Genomic DNA, 15,426 nt, shown 5'->3' with positions numbered 1-15,426 from the left:
CGGTTACTCACCGCAGCTCAGCTCCGAGCTGCCTGTGGAGGCTGCGAGCTTCGTGGCCGTGCAGAGCGATGGCTGATCCATGCACGTTGGCTCCCCCAGCTGGGTGTTGTGCTGGCACAGCAGGCTTCAGCTGCCTGCCTCCCGTCTCGCTGAGTTATTTTCCTTACAAGAAAAATCCCGAGCACAGCACGTCAGCATCAAGCGAGGGGTGACTGCTGAGCGGCAGAGTGTGGTGTGCTTTAGGACAGGCTGTCCTGCACTCTGGCAGCAACCCACTCACAGGAGAACTATGAAAAACCTTCACCCTTATTAGGGAGCACTTTAATTAGAGTTTGTAATCACAACCAGAACAAATCAAGGCATCTGCATCGTGTGGCAGGCAGAGAGAGCACGCATACACAGTAGTTGCATAAGAACCTGCGTAACTTTAGCCTAAAGACTGCTGCCAGCAGCAAAAGAAGGGCAGTGCTGTTGGGAAGGAGCCCCCAGGGGCCCTGTGAGGAGCGGGGAGGGGAGCTGCTGTCTAGAGGGAAGCGCCAGCCACAGGTAGGGGGCTCCTGGGGTAAGGAGCAGCCCTCAACGCTGAGAGCAGACAGCAACAACTGCAGCGAGCCAGGCCAGTCCCTGAGTTCAGTGATAACCACGCTCTGAGGAGGGGGTGGGCTTTCTTTGGTAGCTTTTCTGTGTTTTTGGTGTTTTTTTTTTGGGCTGAGTGTCCCTGTAGAGCCCAGCTCGCAAAGCAGCAGCAGGGCAGCTGGGCTGCATTTCCCCGCTGAGCCTGGAGAGCCGCAGGACACCGCATCAGCCCTTAGTGTCTTTGGGCAGGGGGTGCCAGCAGCTGGGGCCCCTGTATCCCCCAGATACCATGGAAAGGGTAAATAAATAGGAGAGGAGCAACCCTCGGAGAAGCAGTTGAGTGGAGAATGAGGACAGAACTGAGGCACCCCGCTCGGAGGCTGTTTGTTGTGTCTGCGTGCCTCCTCCTACAGCGCGCCCACCCTGAGCAGCACGGTGCCCGTGGGGTTCACCTCCACGCTGAGCGAGGACACCCAGCTGTGCACGCCCCAGTCCCTGCTGCTGGGCAGCAGCTGCCGCACGGAGCAGGCGGGGTTGCAGGCCAGCCCGTTGCCCAGGAAGGCGAGGGGGAAGGAGAAGTTCTGCGGCCCCCCGATCTCCTGCTGGTACAGCACCGCCACCGCGTAGGCGCCGCCTGACAGCGGCCGCTCCCAGAGCTCGAAGTTTTTGTCCTGCCGAGGAGGGAACAAACCCCGAGGCGTGTGTTAGGGGAGGCTGGGCTGCTCTCAGAGGAGGCCAGCAGCCCGTGCACCCAAAACAGCTCGGCCGTACCTTGGTGATGCGATATCCCTGCTTGCCCAGCGGATCCTGGTTGATGGCGATCACCTCTTTGTTCTGCAGCAGCCACTTGGCCTCGGGGCTGATGCGCCGCAGGTCGTTGGACATGAAGAGGGGAGCAGCCATGATGGCCCACATCGCCATCTGCGTCACCGCCTGGTCCCAGCTCAGCCCGAAGTTCCCGATCACCAGCTGAGACGGGAAATTCAAAAAGGTGCCCGGTGATGCTGCCTGCCCGGGAGAAACTGGGCCGCCACGCTGAGCACCCGTAAATGACAGGATGCTGAGGGTGGGAGCGGTTAGATAGGCCAGGAGCCAGACCAGCCCGTTGGGTGGCAATTCTCTCATCGGGTGCTCGATCCCAGGGCCCCCTCAGAGCCTTTTACCCCGGTATTTCTCCCTCAAATCCTTCCCTCTGCCTACAGCCGAGGAAAGGAGTTTCTGCTGGTGCTGCCCTACTTGCCATGTCAGGGTCGTTCCAGCCCCCCGGCCCAGCTATCTTCACAATGCTGTCCTGGTGAAGTGCTGTCCACTCCAAGATGCTCTTGATGCTGTTCCACGAGTCGTAGACATCAAAGAAGTTCCTCCAGTGGTTGCAGTACTGTTTGATCTCCGTGTAATTGGGCTGCCAAAACAACGAGCGTCATTAGCCAGAGAGCTTGTCTGCGCAAGGTCAGGAACGTACACAAAGCATCAGCACTATTTTGGGGCAGAACTAAATATTTTTGGTGGCAGAACCACCGAGCTCTGTCAGAAAATCCCCTCAGACTTCACCAAAGGTGGGATGGGAGCAGTGGGACTAAGGTGTGACATCCTACTAATTACTGCAGTGTCTCGGGTTTACACCCTGTGGTGACTAACGCGTTTATCTCTGTGGGAGCGATGGCCACATCCTGTCCTGGCAGCGCGGGGGAGCCAGCTGTGGGTGGAGAGCAAAGCATCAGCCACAGACCCTGGCTGGCAAAAACATGTTCATAACCACCACGGAGGATTCCTATGAAATAGGCTGCCCTATTCAGGATCCTGCTGAATTCTCAGCAGAGCAGTGACTCGCCTCAGGTGCACCTCTGGGAAAAACCCAGTGTTTTTCCTCCACCTCGCAGTCCTGCTCCCTGTCAGAGCAGAGAGCAGCAAGCTCCCTGGGAGGCTGCTCTGCACTCGTAGCACTTTCCTGTTCCTCCCACCGCGCGATGCCAGCCCTGAGACACGCTCCTCACCTGCTGCATGGGCCTCAGGTAGAAGGGCCATTCGCAGGAGTACACGATGGGTCTGCCAGTCTTGTTCAGGGCCAGAGACATCCTCCTGTAACCTGAGGGAAGAGAGCGGACAGGTTACACAATCCCCTGGGTCACGGAGAACTGAGCCAGTGTCACAGGTTCGGGTTTCAGTTCAACTCTTGCAAAATCAAGGCTGAAGGAGGCAGCCAGCCTCCTGCCTCGCAGGGAAAGGCGAGCTTCAGTGCCTTGCTGCTCTGAGACTGATCACTTGGTCTCCTGGTTTTGGGATAGAGCCCCGGGGAGAAGCTGTAGTTTTGCTGTGTGGTGTTTTTTTCCTGGGAAATACACGTTGGTATCTATCAAGCTGCTGGGCACAGCTGCAGTGGTTAATGTTGCAGGAAAATGTCCTTAGGAAGGACTTGTGCCATATGGGCTGGGCAGGAATGCAAAGCCACCAGTTTTGTCCTGTCCTTGTCCCCAGACGGCCCTGTTATATCCCTTTTAATCAGCAGCGAGGGGATGAAGAGCCCGCTCTCTCTCCTGGAACCGCTTCAGGATCGCACCTGGGTTACACACAGCATCCAACAGCAGCTTCCAGCCTAGCTGCTGCCTGCGGTGCTGAGCTGAGCTCCTGGCCCCAGCAGCCAGCGTACGCCCGACCAGCTGTGATGGGATTGTCACTCGGGCAGGTTCCCGCTGCCAGACCCAGCCAGGACCATAGGGCTCCTGCTGCCAACGCTGTGGTGCTGACTGTGCCAGCAGGGAGAGCCCCGTGAACAGAAAACCATCTTCCGAGCCCCAGGAGGTTTTTCACGCCAGAACTCTCTTCAATTTTTGCTGTTAAAAGCCCTGATAACTGCCTTTCTGCAGCTGACGCAAGCTGTTCTGGCGTGCAGCTGATCCATTACGGCACGGCCTCGCCGAGGGACTAAGGGCTAAGTGTGTGAAGTGTTTCGAGCTCTCCAGTGAAGGCACTGCAGAAGGGCAAAGCCTCTGTGGTGCTAAGAGCTGATGCAGCACTCTGCACAGAGCCCCCGGAGCACGCAGCCCCTGGTGTGAGGCAGCTGCTGCCTCAAGCCCTGCCTGCGAGCGAAGCTCCAGGAGGGGGGAGGCTGAGCAGCCAAAAACCACTTGGGCCAGCAAAACTCGCGGCCTCGGAGAGAGCAACCTTGAGCTTGGGCACACAGCCTCCTACCTGCTTCTGTAAGCAAATCCCTCAAACGAGCGAGCTCGGGGAGAAAAGCACATCCCCAGAGGCTCGGGACCGCCGCCGAGCACCTTGACCATGCACCCACCTTCTGCCAGCAGCTCCAGCGAGCCGGAGTTGCAGCCGTCGAACTTGAGCAGGTCCACGCCCCACGAGGCGAAGGTCTGGGCGTCCAGCTCGTAGTGCCCGTAGCTGCCAGGGAAGCCGGCGCACGTCTGGTTCCCGACGTCGCTGTAGATCCCCAGCTTCAGCCCCTGCGCGTGCACCTGGGCTCGGGAGCAGACAGAGGCCAGGGCTTGGGGTGCCGGCCCCGAGGCCGCTTCCCCCCCGGTCTCCCGGTCCCGCCGCGCTCCCGGCGCTCACTCACGTAGTCCGCCAGCCGCTGGATGCCCCCGGGGAAGCGGCGGGGGTCTGCCCGCAGCCCGCCGCGCTCGTCCCGCATGGGGGCCGCCCAGCAGTCGTCGATGCACAGGTACTGGTAGCCCGCATCCCGCCAGCCCTCCGCGGCCATCACGTCGGCCATCTCGGTGAACAGCTGCTCGCTGCGGGCAGGAGCACGGCGGGGCTTGGGACCGGGACACCGGGACAGCACCCCCGGGACACCGGGCACCCCCGGGACTAAGACACCGGGACACTGGGCACCCCGGGACCAGGACACCGGGTACCTCTGGCACCCCAGGACCCCCGGGACCCCGGGCACCCCCGGGACACCGTCACACCAGGACCCCCGGTACTGGGACCCTGGGACACCAGCACCCCGGGCACCTCTGGGACCCCGGGACCCCCGAGACCGGGACCCTGGGACACCGGGCACCCCCGGGACCCCCAGGACACCGGCATACCGTCACACCAGGACCCCCGGGACCAGGACCCTGGGACCCCAGCACCCTCGGGACCCCGGGACCCCAGCACCCCGGGCACCCCCGGTACCGGGACCCCGTCACCCCCGCTCCCCACCCCCCCACCCCCCGTGTCCGTACCTGACGCAGCGGCGGGGCTGCGCGCTGCAGTCGGTGGCGCAGAGGAAGCGCTCCCAGTGCAGCCAGCCCATGGGCGGCGTCCTGGCCACGCCGTTGTCCAGCGCCGCCGCCGCCGCCGCCAGCAGCAGGGCCCGGAGCAGCCCCGGCACGGCCGCCGCCATGATGGAGCCGCGCGGTCACGTGACGCGAGGGGGGGTCACGTGGGACGAAGGCCGGCGCTTCCTGACCCCCCCCCCTCCCCTCCCGCCAGGGGGCGCCGCTGCCCCGTGTGGGGCCTCGCGGCCATGGCGGGGCCGGGCAGTGCCAGGCGCGGGGCCTGAGGCGAGCTGAGCGCTCGGGTCCTCGCCTTGTTGTAAAAACAGTCACAGAGTCACACAATCACACAAATTCAGGGCCCCCAGGGTTTAGAGGGACCCCCAGGCACCACCATGTCCCGCAGCCATCCATATTTTAACACCTCCAGAGGCGCCCCCACAGCCTCCCCGCGCAGCAGTCCCAGCGCCCTCACGGTCCCGTTTCTGTCCCGTTTGCTGTGGAGCTTCCTGGAATCCATTCTGTGCCCACCGCCCCTTGTCCTGTCCCCACTGACGGAGCTTGGCCACATCCCGCTGTGCCCCACACAACCACCCTGCTCCAGTCCCAGTGCCTCGACCATGCCCCGCAGGTGTGGTCAGTCTGTCCCAAAAGCCGTCTGTCTGTCCCCGCCAGCCCCCGTGCCTGCCACCCACATCCCACAGGCCACAGCTCCCTGTTGGAGCAGGGCTGCTTTTCCAGCACGCACCCCTGGTCCCCTGTGTGACCCCTTCTCACTATCCTGGGACCGTCCCCGCAGCGAGGCAGGTGGCTGGGTGGGTGCTGTGGGTCCAGCAGGGTTCCCCAGCCCCTTTTTGGGGTGAGGATCAACAAAAGGGCAGAGTCAGGCACCGCATGGTGCTGCTGGTCCTCCTGCAGGGTGCTGGGCCCCAGGGCTGGCGGGGAGCAGGGCAGGAGGCGGCAGCACCCATGGGTGCAGAGGGGCAGGAGGAGGCAGGTTGCACGAGGCTGCGGGGCCATAAGCGCCGCGCTGGCAGGCAGGCAGGGAGCTGCCGGCACCCATTATGCTGATTTTTCTGTCTGGGAGTCACGTTAACCCGGTGTAACTCCATTAACTTCAATTTACACCGGCAATTAACTCAGCCACGGCTGCTGGTCCCGTGCCCACGGCTGCCTCCTGCGGCAGCCAGGACGTGTCCCGAACATGCAGCACCGTGCAGGGCAGGCAAAAACGGCCCCAGCTGAGGTCTGTGGGCTTTCTGCAGGACGGAGCCTCCTGGGCTGGCTGCTGCCCGCGCTGCACCCCCAGCCTGGGCACTGCTGCTGCCCCCAGGCACAGGGACACACCAGAGCAGCAGTGTGGGTGTCCCAGTGGCTCCTGGCTCAAGCTGGGAGCACTGGGCAGGGGCTGAGGGCTGTTGCTGGCCCCAAAAACGCTCCTGGGGTGCCCATGGGGCCGTGGGGTGGCAGTGCTCGCCTAAACATTCACCACCATGGTGCCAAAAGCGAGGACCCCCTCTGCTTGGCTGCAACCAGAGTCGATGCAGTTTATCTTACAGTGTCAGTTTTATACTCTTTCCATTTTTCTGGGAAGCACCAGTTCTTGGAATCAGGGTGATTTAGGGCCGACCCCAGCTTTTCTACCCAAACAGACCCCATGCGCCCTGACCTGCTGCTCGGTAAAGGAGAGCAGCGAGGGCAGGCAGGCAGGAACACAGGAGCATCGCAGGTTTGGTTTCTCCCAGCAAAAGAGCAGCCCAGGCTCCCAGCCCGCCTGCCTGCGCCTTGCCTGCTCCCCTCCCCACTGCAGAAACCCTCACTGGGGGCTGTTGGGGCGATGGGGCTGCGAGGTACGGGGTGCCCAACAGAGCCGATCTGTGCGACTTGGCCGGGAGCACAGAGGGAGATTGATGCTTGCTTGCGAGCTCGGCCGTCAGCTGCGAGCTCTGCCTGCCCCCACGCCAGCTGGGGACAGAAGCGCTGGCCCGGGGTGGCACCGCGGGGCTGGCGTAAGCCCCCGGCACAGCTGGCAGTGCTCTGAGGCTGGCGCCGGCCCAGGACACGCAGGGAGGCTGGGACACTCGATGTATTGGGGTGTCCAAGCTCCACCGTGGAGCTGGAGACCCCCCTGACCCTGTATCTGTCCCCACACACCCACCTGGGGTCCCGTCCCGCAGGCAGACCCCCAGCAGACAAATCACCCATGGGGGTAACGAGGTCTGGGCAGAATTGCAGGGCTGGACCATCCTCGTCCCTGCATCCCTCCCGCAGCTGGGAGCTGGAGCTGGATCAGGCCACGGGGGTCTGGGCAGAGAGAAACCCCCAGCACACCGCTGAAAATCCCAGGAAGGATTTATTTGTGCAGGAAGACCAAGGCTGTTTAAAAACACCTGCGGGTGCTGCCCACGTGCCGGCATCACCTCCCGATAGGCTCCCCCCAAAAAACAAGTTTCTGAAGGCTGCCTGAGGTGGGGCAGCAGGGGAGGGGGGCACCCAGCAGTGGTGATGGGCTGGAGCCATCCCAGCCCGTCCTGGTGGGCCCTGCCCTGCCCGTCCTGCCCTGCTCCTGGCGCTGCGGGGGGATGGATGCCGGGGGGCTGCAGCAAACCACCCCACAGAGGACGTGAGCTCCGCCTGGGCTTGATGTGAGCAGGGGGAAAGGAGAGCAGCAACACATTTCGCACTGCAGGACCTACAGAAACGTTGCCTACTGCTTTTATTTCCAGCTAAGCACGGAGGACATCCGGGTTCGGCGGGCTGGAAGCCTTGCTGGAGTTTGAAGTCGAGGGTTTGGGTGCTCTCCGGTGGAGGAGCAGCCGGGGTGAACCTGCCGGGGACACCACACCTGGGGGGTGGACTGGGGCTGACGGAGGGTAACTGGGGGCCGGGGTCAGCAAGGCTGGGGCGATTTCACCTCCTGCTCTCTGCTGCTGGCACCGTGGTGACGTGCCACCACCTCCTCCCGAGCAGCACGGCTGTGTCCTGCGGTGGCAGCCGCTGCAGAGATGCCACCACGGCTCTGCTCCTCCAAGGGGGTCAGCCGAGCTGCCCCCACACTTCCAACCCCAAAAACCCCCTTCAGCATCCTGCCCGGGGTGCTGAGCAGCTCCTGCCCGTGGGCTGTGCGCGCCACCCGCCTTCCCTCTCCATCCGTGGGACCGGGGCCCTGGCAGGGCGGGTGGCAGTCGGGGACAGGGAAGGACGTCACAGACATCGCTCCTGGGACACGTGCCCTAGAATAGGGACAGCGCTGGGCTCTGCAGCAGGGAAACTGCCTGGCCCCGACCCTTCGGTGAGCCGTGGGGCTGGGAGGGGGCCAGAGGGGCCCTGGTCATGGCCAGGCTGGGCTGGGGGCTGCCCCCAGCACCCAGAGGGACAGGCACACAGCGGGGCCTGGCCGAGAGGCAGTCCCTCATTTTCGGGCCTCAGGGCACCGGGTGGATGTCCTCCGAGCGCAGCACTTTGTAGACGACCCAGTAGAAGATATTGAAGACCAGGAAGGTGAAGGGGAAGACGGCTCGGGAGATGGTGTCGATTCGCTTGGCGCGGTCGACGTAGCGCCGGCGGAGGGTCTCCCCTTCCCGCAGCAGCACGCTGCCCGGGGGGGGGCTGTAGATGCCGGGACCCTCCCCGGGACCCTCCTTCGCCTGCAGGCAGTGGCCCAGCCCGTAGCCTCGCAAGTAGAAGCGGCTCTCACGCACGAGCTCTTCCTCCTGGCGGGGGAAAGCGCCGTCAGCCAGGCAGCAAACGGAGCGGGTGTGAGCAGGGGATGGATGCCCCATGTGTGTGTGTGTGCCAGCCCCGTGTGTGCCAGCCCCGCTGCACGCCCCTGTGGGTGCCTCGAGCGTGCAGGCAGAAGCACGGGGCTGGCGGGGGTACCCAGGGGTGTGGGGGATCACGGGGCTGGGATCAGGCACATGGGGGTGCGAGGGTGCTCTGAAGGCTTCCAGGTGCACCCACCAGCCCTGCAGCCCAGCACGGCGACCCCCAGAGCACACCCGGGTTCCTGGGCAGCCCGGCTCTTGGCACAAACCTGCTGGGGTGAACTGGGGGAGGTGGAGTCCCAGCCAGCAGCACCCGCACTCCTCCCCAGCAGCTGCTTCATTAGCAAGCCACGCCAGCCTGCTCGTTCACCCTTTGTGGGGCTTTGTGTGTGGCTCTCCACAGAGCCCCATCCTCGCTCCGTGCCCACACACCGTGGGTGCCACCTCCAAGCGCTGCCCTCCAAGGGACCAGGGCGAAGGGCAGCGCCTGGCCTGTGTGGGCACCCGGCCGGCCAGGGGGGCTCTCATGCGGAGAGCCGGCGGCCACGGATCTTTATTTATCTCTGCAATCTGCCGGCTAAGCAAGATTTCCCGGTGGGAAGAGCAGCAGAGGCTTAAATCGCTGAGACGAGTCCTCGTGAGCAGCTGAGGTGTGTGCGCTCCCCTGATGGATGGAGCCGCCTGCCCCGTGCCCCTGGGGGGTCGCAGCCATTCCCCAACCCCAACGGGACCAGCATGGGGGCTTCACCCCTGCTGCGTCTGCAGGGGTGTGGGGCTGGCCGTGGGGGGGCTCAGAGGGGGCTGGGGCAGCTCCAGGCTGGATGTCCTTGTCCCCAAGTGTCTTACCACAAGCCTGGGAGCCTGCCCTGTGCCCCTGCCCCTGCCTGGTCTCCTCCCCACGTCTCCGGCTGCCAAGTGCCCGTGTGGCCCGAGCACACACACACACAGTGGGGTCACTGCAGGGAGGAAACGCCCCGAATCTGCCTGCGCTGGGTGCCCTGCCCTGGGGGCTGGCAGGGAGCCGAGGAGCAGCCCAGGACCAGCTCCCTCCACCACCCCAGCCTGGCTCACGCCACTGCATTTTACAGAAATCTTACAGAAGGGGAAACTGAGGCACAGAGCTGGGTGTCCCCAGGGAGCCGGCAAAATCTGCCACGTCCCCTCCCTCTCAGCTCTGCTTTCAGCCCCGGGACGGGTATCTCCATCCCACGGCCGTGTGCCCTGCGTGGATCACGGCCCTGCTCCTTCCTCGCACCCCCGCCGGCCGGCAGAGCTCCCCGGGGGGCTCCTTTTGGGGCAGTGGGGGGGGCGGTGGGGTTGCCCTGCGCTGCCCGGGGGGGGCTGCCCGAGGGTTGTGCTTTACCCTGGAGCTGGAGAGCTGCGAGAGCGTCGCGTAGGTGTGCTCGCTGCTGTGCTGGCTGCTCAGCTGCTGCAGGGACTCGAGGCTGGCCGTCCCGCTGCTCAGGCCCTTTTGGTGCGCACCGAACAGAAATAAGGACAGCGGGTGACCCATGGCCCTGCCCCGGCTGTGGGGACACGCGGGCAAGGAGCCCCCGGAGCAGGAGGGCTCGTGCCCAGCGGTGCCACCAAGGGCGTGCCAGGAGGGTGCCGCCTGCCTTCCCTGAGCGGGGCACGGGGCGGGTGCCCGAACCCACACAGCCTGGCCCCGGGCGCCCTGTCCCCGGGCAGCACAGCCCCAGTGCCACCAGGTCCTGCTGCTGTTTCCCTGCCCTGCCTCTGCTGCCTGCCCCAGGGAGCTCGGCGTGCCTCAGCCCCGCGGGGCAGGGAAATGCTCGGGGGTCTGCGGGCAGGCAGAGGGGCTCCGTGCCCACGGGGCGGCGAGGTGCCGGAGGGGACGGCCCTACAGGCACGGGGACGGCAGCCCCGGGGATGTGGTGGCAGCGGCGGGGAGGCGCTCACCATCCTCTGGCGCCGCTGGCGCCGCCGCAGGCGCATGAACTCCTTGTGCTGCCGGGACACGAAGTTGACGGCGGCGTACTCCAGCAGGGCGGCGAAGACAAAGAGCAGGCAGACGGCCATCCAGATGTCGATGGCCTTCACGTAGGAGACCTGCGAGGGGACAGGGGGTTAGAAACAGGGGTGTCCCCACGGCCCGGCACTGCTCCTGCCGCCCCTGTGCCCTCCTCGCTGGGTGACACCATGCCCAGCTCTCAGAGGCCGTCCCCTGCAGCGGCACGCCCAGAAACTCAGGGGAACGTGGCTGGGGGTTTTGGCTTGCAATCAGGTTTTTTCCTGGTGTTTCACTCAGCGCTGGGGTGCAGATGCTGCCTGCAGAGGTCTTAAAAACCCGAATGTTTCTGCTGGCAGCACCACTTGCAGGACCACGCGTGCCAGAGCTCATCCACCCAAGCGGCACCGCGTCCCCCCCACCGGCACGCAGCCGGCGAGGCTTTGGGGACCCCTCCCCAGGACACGGCTGTCCCCACCCTGGGGTTGTGGGGCCGCCAGCGTGTCCCCAGCGCTCACCTTGGGCAGGGAGGCGCGGGAGCCGGCGCTCTGCGTGGTCATGGTGAGCACGGTGGTGATGCCCAGGCCCACCCGCGCCGGCGCCGCGTCCATGTTGATCCAGAAGGAGACCCAGGAGAGGATGACGATGAGCAGGCTGGGGATGTACATCTGGATCAGGTAGTAGCCCATCTGCCTCTCCAGGTGGAACTTCACCTCGATGCAGGTGAACTTGCCTGTGGGGGAATAGACGGCCCCGGTGGGCGTGGGGGGCCCCGTGCCGTGCCGGGGGGCGGCAGGGGGGTCCCCGGGGTGCTGACCTGTGTTGTAGTACTTGGTGCAGTAGCCCAGGTCCTTCTCGTCCCTGAGGATGAACTGCGGCAGCGTCAAGCCCTCCGCCACCTGCACGGCCTCCTGCTCCTCCAGCCACTCGAAGATCAGGTCATTCATGGTGTAGCCGACTGGGGGGGCGACGGAGGGAGCCGTGGGGCAGGGGGACGCGCACCCATCCACCCCCACCCCAAATGGCCCCTCCTTCACCCTCACCTCCCCTAGAAATAGGGAGATGGGATGGGGATGGGGATGGGGATGGGGATGGGATGGGGATGGGATGGGATGGGATGGGATGGGGATGGGGATGGGATGGGGTGAAACAGGCTTTGAACCAGGTACTCACAGCTCTCCAGCTGCATCGTGCACGTCTGGATGTCCATGGGGAAGTTCTTGAGGTCCATGGGGCAGGACAGGATCAGCGTCAGCCTGGAGGGGGCAGACCAAAGGAGGGGCTCGCTGAAAGCTGCCCGACGGGGGGCACGAGGACAGCTTCTCCTCCCTCCCTCGAGCCCTGCGCCGGAGGAGAGAGGCTGAGCCCGCGGCACCTGATGCTGTAGAGCACGTTGCCGTTCTTGAAGATGCGCAGCAGCTTGTTGTCGGTGGTGACCTCGTGGAAGTTGGCCCCTTTCTCGTTGGCGAAGAACAGGTCGGGCTTCCAGATGGAGTCGAGCATGGAGGGGTCGAGGTCGAGGGAGTCATCGGGGTACTCGCGGTAGGCCAGGCGGGGGTCGTTCCACTGCTGCCGCAGGAAGACGTTCACCCGGTAGTCCTGGGGCAGAGGCACGGCGTCAGCAGGGCACGAGGAGGAGGAGGAGGAGGAAGAGGAAGGAGGGGAGGAGGAGGAGCGGCGAGGCACCGCCTGCAGCACTCCCTGTGAGCACCGGGCCCCGCGCGCTCCCCGGGAGAGCACCCCCGGGAGAGGAGCCCCCGGCGATCCCCTCACCATGGTGGTCTCGGTGACGGAGCCGAAGCTGTTGATGAAGATGTTGCACGTCACGTTGACGGGCGGGCCTGGAAAACAAGCAGGCGGCGAGCAACCTCCCGCGGCTGGCACGGAGAGCCCAGCACCACGGGGACGCGGGCAGGGACCCCAACCCTGTGGGGACCCCCACAGCCCACCGGGGACAGCCCTCGGGGTCCGTGCCCGTCCCCTGGGGCCGGGCGGCTGCGTGGGGGTGGCCGTCAGGTTTGGAAGCCCCCCGCCCTGCCCTTACCTTTGAAGTTGGGTCGAATCCGGGCGTCATACCCCGACGTTCGCCCCATGAGCTTGTCCAGGAAATCAGAGGGCGACATGGGCTGGGGCGAGCTGCGGGAGGCAGCTTTGATCTCCTCCCTCCCCGAGACCAGCCTGCGGGGCAGAGGAGGCCGCTCAGACGTTTCTCACCCATGTCCTGGGGTGCCCCAAAGAGGCAGGAGCCCCCGGGAAGGCTGTTTGGGGCCGGGTACCCACGGTGGGGATGGGGCACGGCGGCGATGGCCCCGTGCTGTGGGCTCTGGGCGCTGGGAAGAGCCTCTGGGATCCCTTCGGATCGAGCAGCAGCCCAGCTGGGGCCAGGAGGAGCAGCACGAGGAGCTGCCAGGAGCTCTCCCACGCATCTCCCGGGGATGATGGAGGCTTATTGAAGCTGACCTTGGAGGGGATATTTTGGCGGACGCCTCGCAGCCTGCCAGTTTCCCTCCTTCCATCAGTCTCCACCGATCATTTCAAGGCACAATGCGAGAGACAAGCCGCTCACCACATGGCCGGGCATGCGGCTGCGGTGGGGAGGAATGAGCTGGAGACCTCCGGGCACAAAGGGAGCTTTCAGAGCGCTGCTGGTGTGTCCTGCTCCTGCTCGGGGCTACGCACCCCTTATCACAAGCACGGAACCGTGCTGGGGGCTGGGAACCTCTAGGATCGTGGGCAGGGCAAACCCACACCGTGCTCCTACCTCTGCTCGGGGGAGCAGGGGGCATCCCGAGGGGCTTGTGTGCAGCCTTGCTGGCCAAAACCAGCCGCGACAGCCACCCCAAAATGAGCTGGCCGTGCAGGTTTTCCCGTTCTTAATTGGGGACGGGCGGTGGAGAGTGCCTGGGTCTGGGCTTGGGCCAGAGCAAAAGGCTGGGAGAAATTGTGCCTGCAGCAGCTCGGAGCCTCTGGGGCAGGGAGAGGAGGAGGAGGAGGAGGAGGAGGAGGAGGAGGAGGAGGAGGAGGAGGAGGAGGAGGAGGAGGAGGGCTGCAGGAGGGCAGGTAGCAAGGAGTTACGCCACACGGCCGTGAGCCGTGTCCTCCTCCGCTGGGGAGGAAGCTGAGGGCTCTCCCTGGAGCTCCCCTGGGCACCTCGCTGGGATTTTGGGGCACTGCCTCCCCCGGGGACGCTGCTGCTGACCCAGCAGGGCACTGCCAGGCCCCGCAGCTCAGCACCTCCGTGCTGGGGGGGCTGGAGAAGGCTCACAGCCGCCCAGGAACATCCTGATCCCGGCAATTTGTGCCTGTGCAGCGGTGACATGTGGATACAGCCCCCCCCTCCCCGCCACAAGCACTGCAGTCCCCCCCGTGCCGCTCTGGCTGTACTGGGACGGGGACCGAGTGCTGGGACGGGGAGTGGGCTCAGCCCCGGGGGCACCGCAGCCCCCCCAGCCTGCTCCCTGCTCCCCAGGGACACGGGGCCCCTGGCAGCCCCCTGCCCGTCCCACCCCGTCCCGGCGGCACCCAGGTTGGTGGGGAGGGGAAAAAAGGATTTGGGGGCTTTGGGTCCTGCACCCGGGGGGCTGCTCCCGCACCCATGGGCACCCACTGGCCTGGGCCACCTGGGGGCTGGGGCAGGACCGCCCTGAGCCTCCCCCCAAATACAAAACCCAAAAGTGATGCACCAGGGCTGCGCCCGGCTCCGGGGGCTTGGCTGCTTTCGGGGGGCCCCGCGGGAAGGGTCCGGTGGCGGGGGCGTCCCCAGGGGTGTCCCGGGGGACATCGAGCTCCCGGAGGGGACACGGGGCTGGGGCCGTGGCTGCGGGTCCCGGCGGGGAAAGCCCGGAGGGGGGGGGTCCCGGCGGAGAACCGGGGGACACCGGGGAGGGGGGGGGCGCACGGGGCTCACCTGAGCGGGCCGCGCCGGGGCAGGAGGCAGCCGAGGAGGAGGAGGAGGAGGAGGAGGAAGGCGAGGCCGCCGGCTCGGAGCGCTCCCATCCCGCAGCCCGCAGCAGCCCCTCCGCCCCGGGCTCACGGGCATGACCCGGCCGGCGGCGGCGGCGGCGGCGGCTCCCCCGCTCCCGATCCCGCAGCACCGGGGTCGCCGCCGCCTCCTCTTCCTCCTCCTCCTCCTCCTCCTCCTCCTCTTTCCCCCGGCCGGCCCCGCTCCTCATAGTCCGGGGCGAGCGGGGTGGGCGCCGGCCGGCTGCGGCCACCGGGAGCCGGGCGGAGCTTCCCCGGTGCGGCGGGGGAGGAGGCGGGCACGGCGTTGGGGAGCCGCCCGCCCCCGGCCCCCCTCCAGCGTTTTTTGGGGGGCTCCGAGCCCGAAGCCCACCCCCTCGCCCCCTCTCCGCCCGTCCCGGAGCTCGGGGAAGCGCCGCCGGGCACCGGCACCGGCACCCGACGGGGCGGTCCTGGGGGAAAGGAGGGTGGGGGGACACCTCCCCTGGGACCCCCGGGGCTGGGGGGAGAGGAGCCGGGCCCCCGGGGTGCGGGGTCGGGAGCTGGGGGTCGTGGTGGGGTGTCCCGGGGAGCAGCAGCGGGATGGGACCGAGGGATGGGATGGGGATGGGGGGTCCGGCTGAGCGTCCTGTCCCCTGCCCCGCTGTGGGGAGCCTTTTTAGGGGTTGGTCCAGCTCTCCCCACAAGGGTTGGGACCCCCGAGGGGCTCAGCACCCTTCACTGGGTGCCCAGCGCTTGCTTTTTGCAGAGGCCCAGCAGATGGGAGCCCCCTCCCTTGGTGAGCTCTGGGAGGCGATGCGGGCGGTGGGCTGTGCGTGGCCGGGGGGCTGCGGGGCCTGCAGGCTGAGGGAAACTGAGGCAGGGGCTGGGGAGCTGCTCGCCCCCCGGGCTGGCATCACCCGGGCTCGCTGCGGAGCCGCAGAGCCTTGCCCCTGGGCCCAGG

General features: G+C 66.1%; 2 protein-coding genes across 3 annotated transcripts; both read right to left on the bottom strand.

Moving 5' to 3' along the window:
* Positions 1 to 295: 295 nt before the first annotated feature.
* Positions 296 to 4,941, bottom strand: GLA (galactosidase alpha). Its single transcript, XM_084293915.1, has 7 exons — positions 4,758 to 4,941; positions 4,145 to 4,319; positions 3,866 to 4,043; positions 2,571 to 2,662; positions 1,817 to 1,978; positions 1,348 to 1,545; positions 296 to 1,247 (listed from the first exon to the last, which is right to left on the bottom strand). Exons 1-7 carry the CDS (start codon positions 4,916 to 4,918, stop codon positions 984 to 986), a joined length of 1,230 nt encoding a protein of 409 aa, XP_084150041.1. The 5' UTR covers positions 4,919 to 4,941; the 3' UTR covers positions 296 to 983.
* A 2,605-nt stretch (positions 4,942 to 7,546) lies between these two features.
* On the bottom strand, positions 7,547 to 14,519 carry LOC311213705 (glycine receptor subunit alpha-4; the record flags this gene model as incomplete). Of its 2 annotated transcripts, XM_084293896.1 has the most annotated exons (10): positions 7,547 to 8,503; positions 9,918 to 10,022; positions 10,475 to 10,624; positions 11,042 to 11,256; positions 11,341 to 11,481; positions 11,697 to 11,779; positions 11,899 to 12,122; positions 12,297 to 12,364; positions 12,568 to 12,701; positions 14,431 to 14,519. In XM_084293896.1, 10 exons carry the CDS (start codon positions 14,517 to 14,519, stop codon positions 8,216 to 8,218), a joined length of 1,497 nt encoding a protein of 498 aa, XP_084150022.1. In that variant the 3' UTR covers positions 7,547 to 8,215. The 2 variants fall into 2 exon arrangements, with proteins under 2 accessions (XP_084150022.1, XP_084150023.1); XM_084293897.1 differs by lacking the exon at positions 9,918 to 10,022.
* Between the last annotated feature and the right edge of the window lie 907 nt (positions 14,520 to 15,426).

This window comes from Netta rufina (genome assembly GCF_964035555.1).
Source record: "Netta rufina genome assembly, chromosome: 12".
NCBI lineage: Eukaryota > Metazoa > Chordata > Aves > Anseriformes > Anatidae > Netta > Netta rufina.
This window is presented reverse-complemented; position numbering and strand designations above follow the sequence as displayed.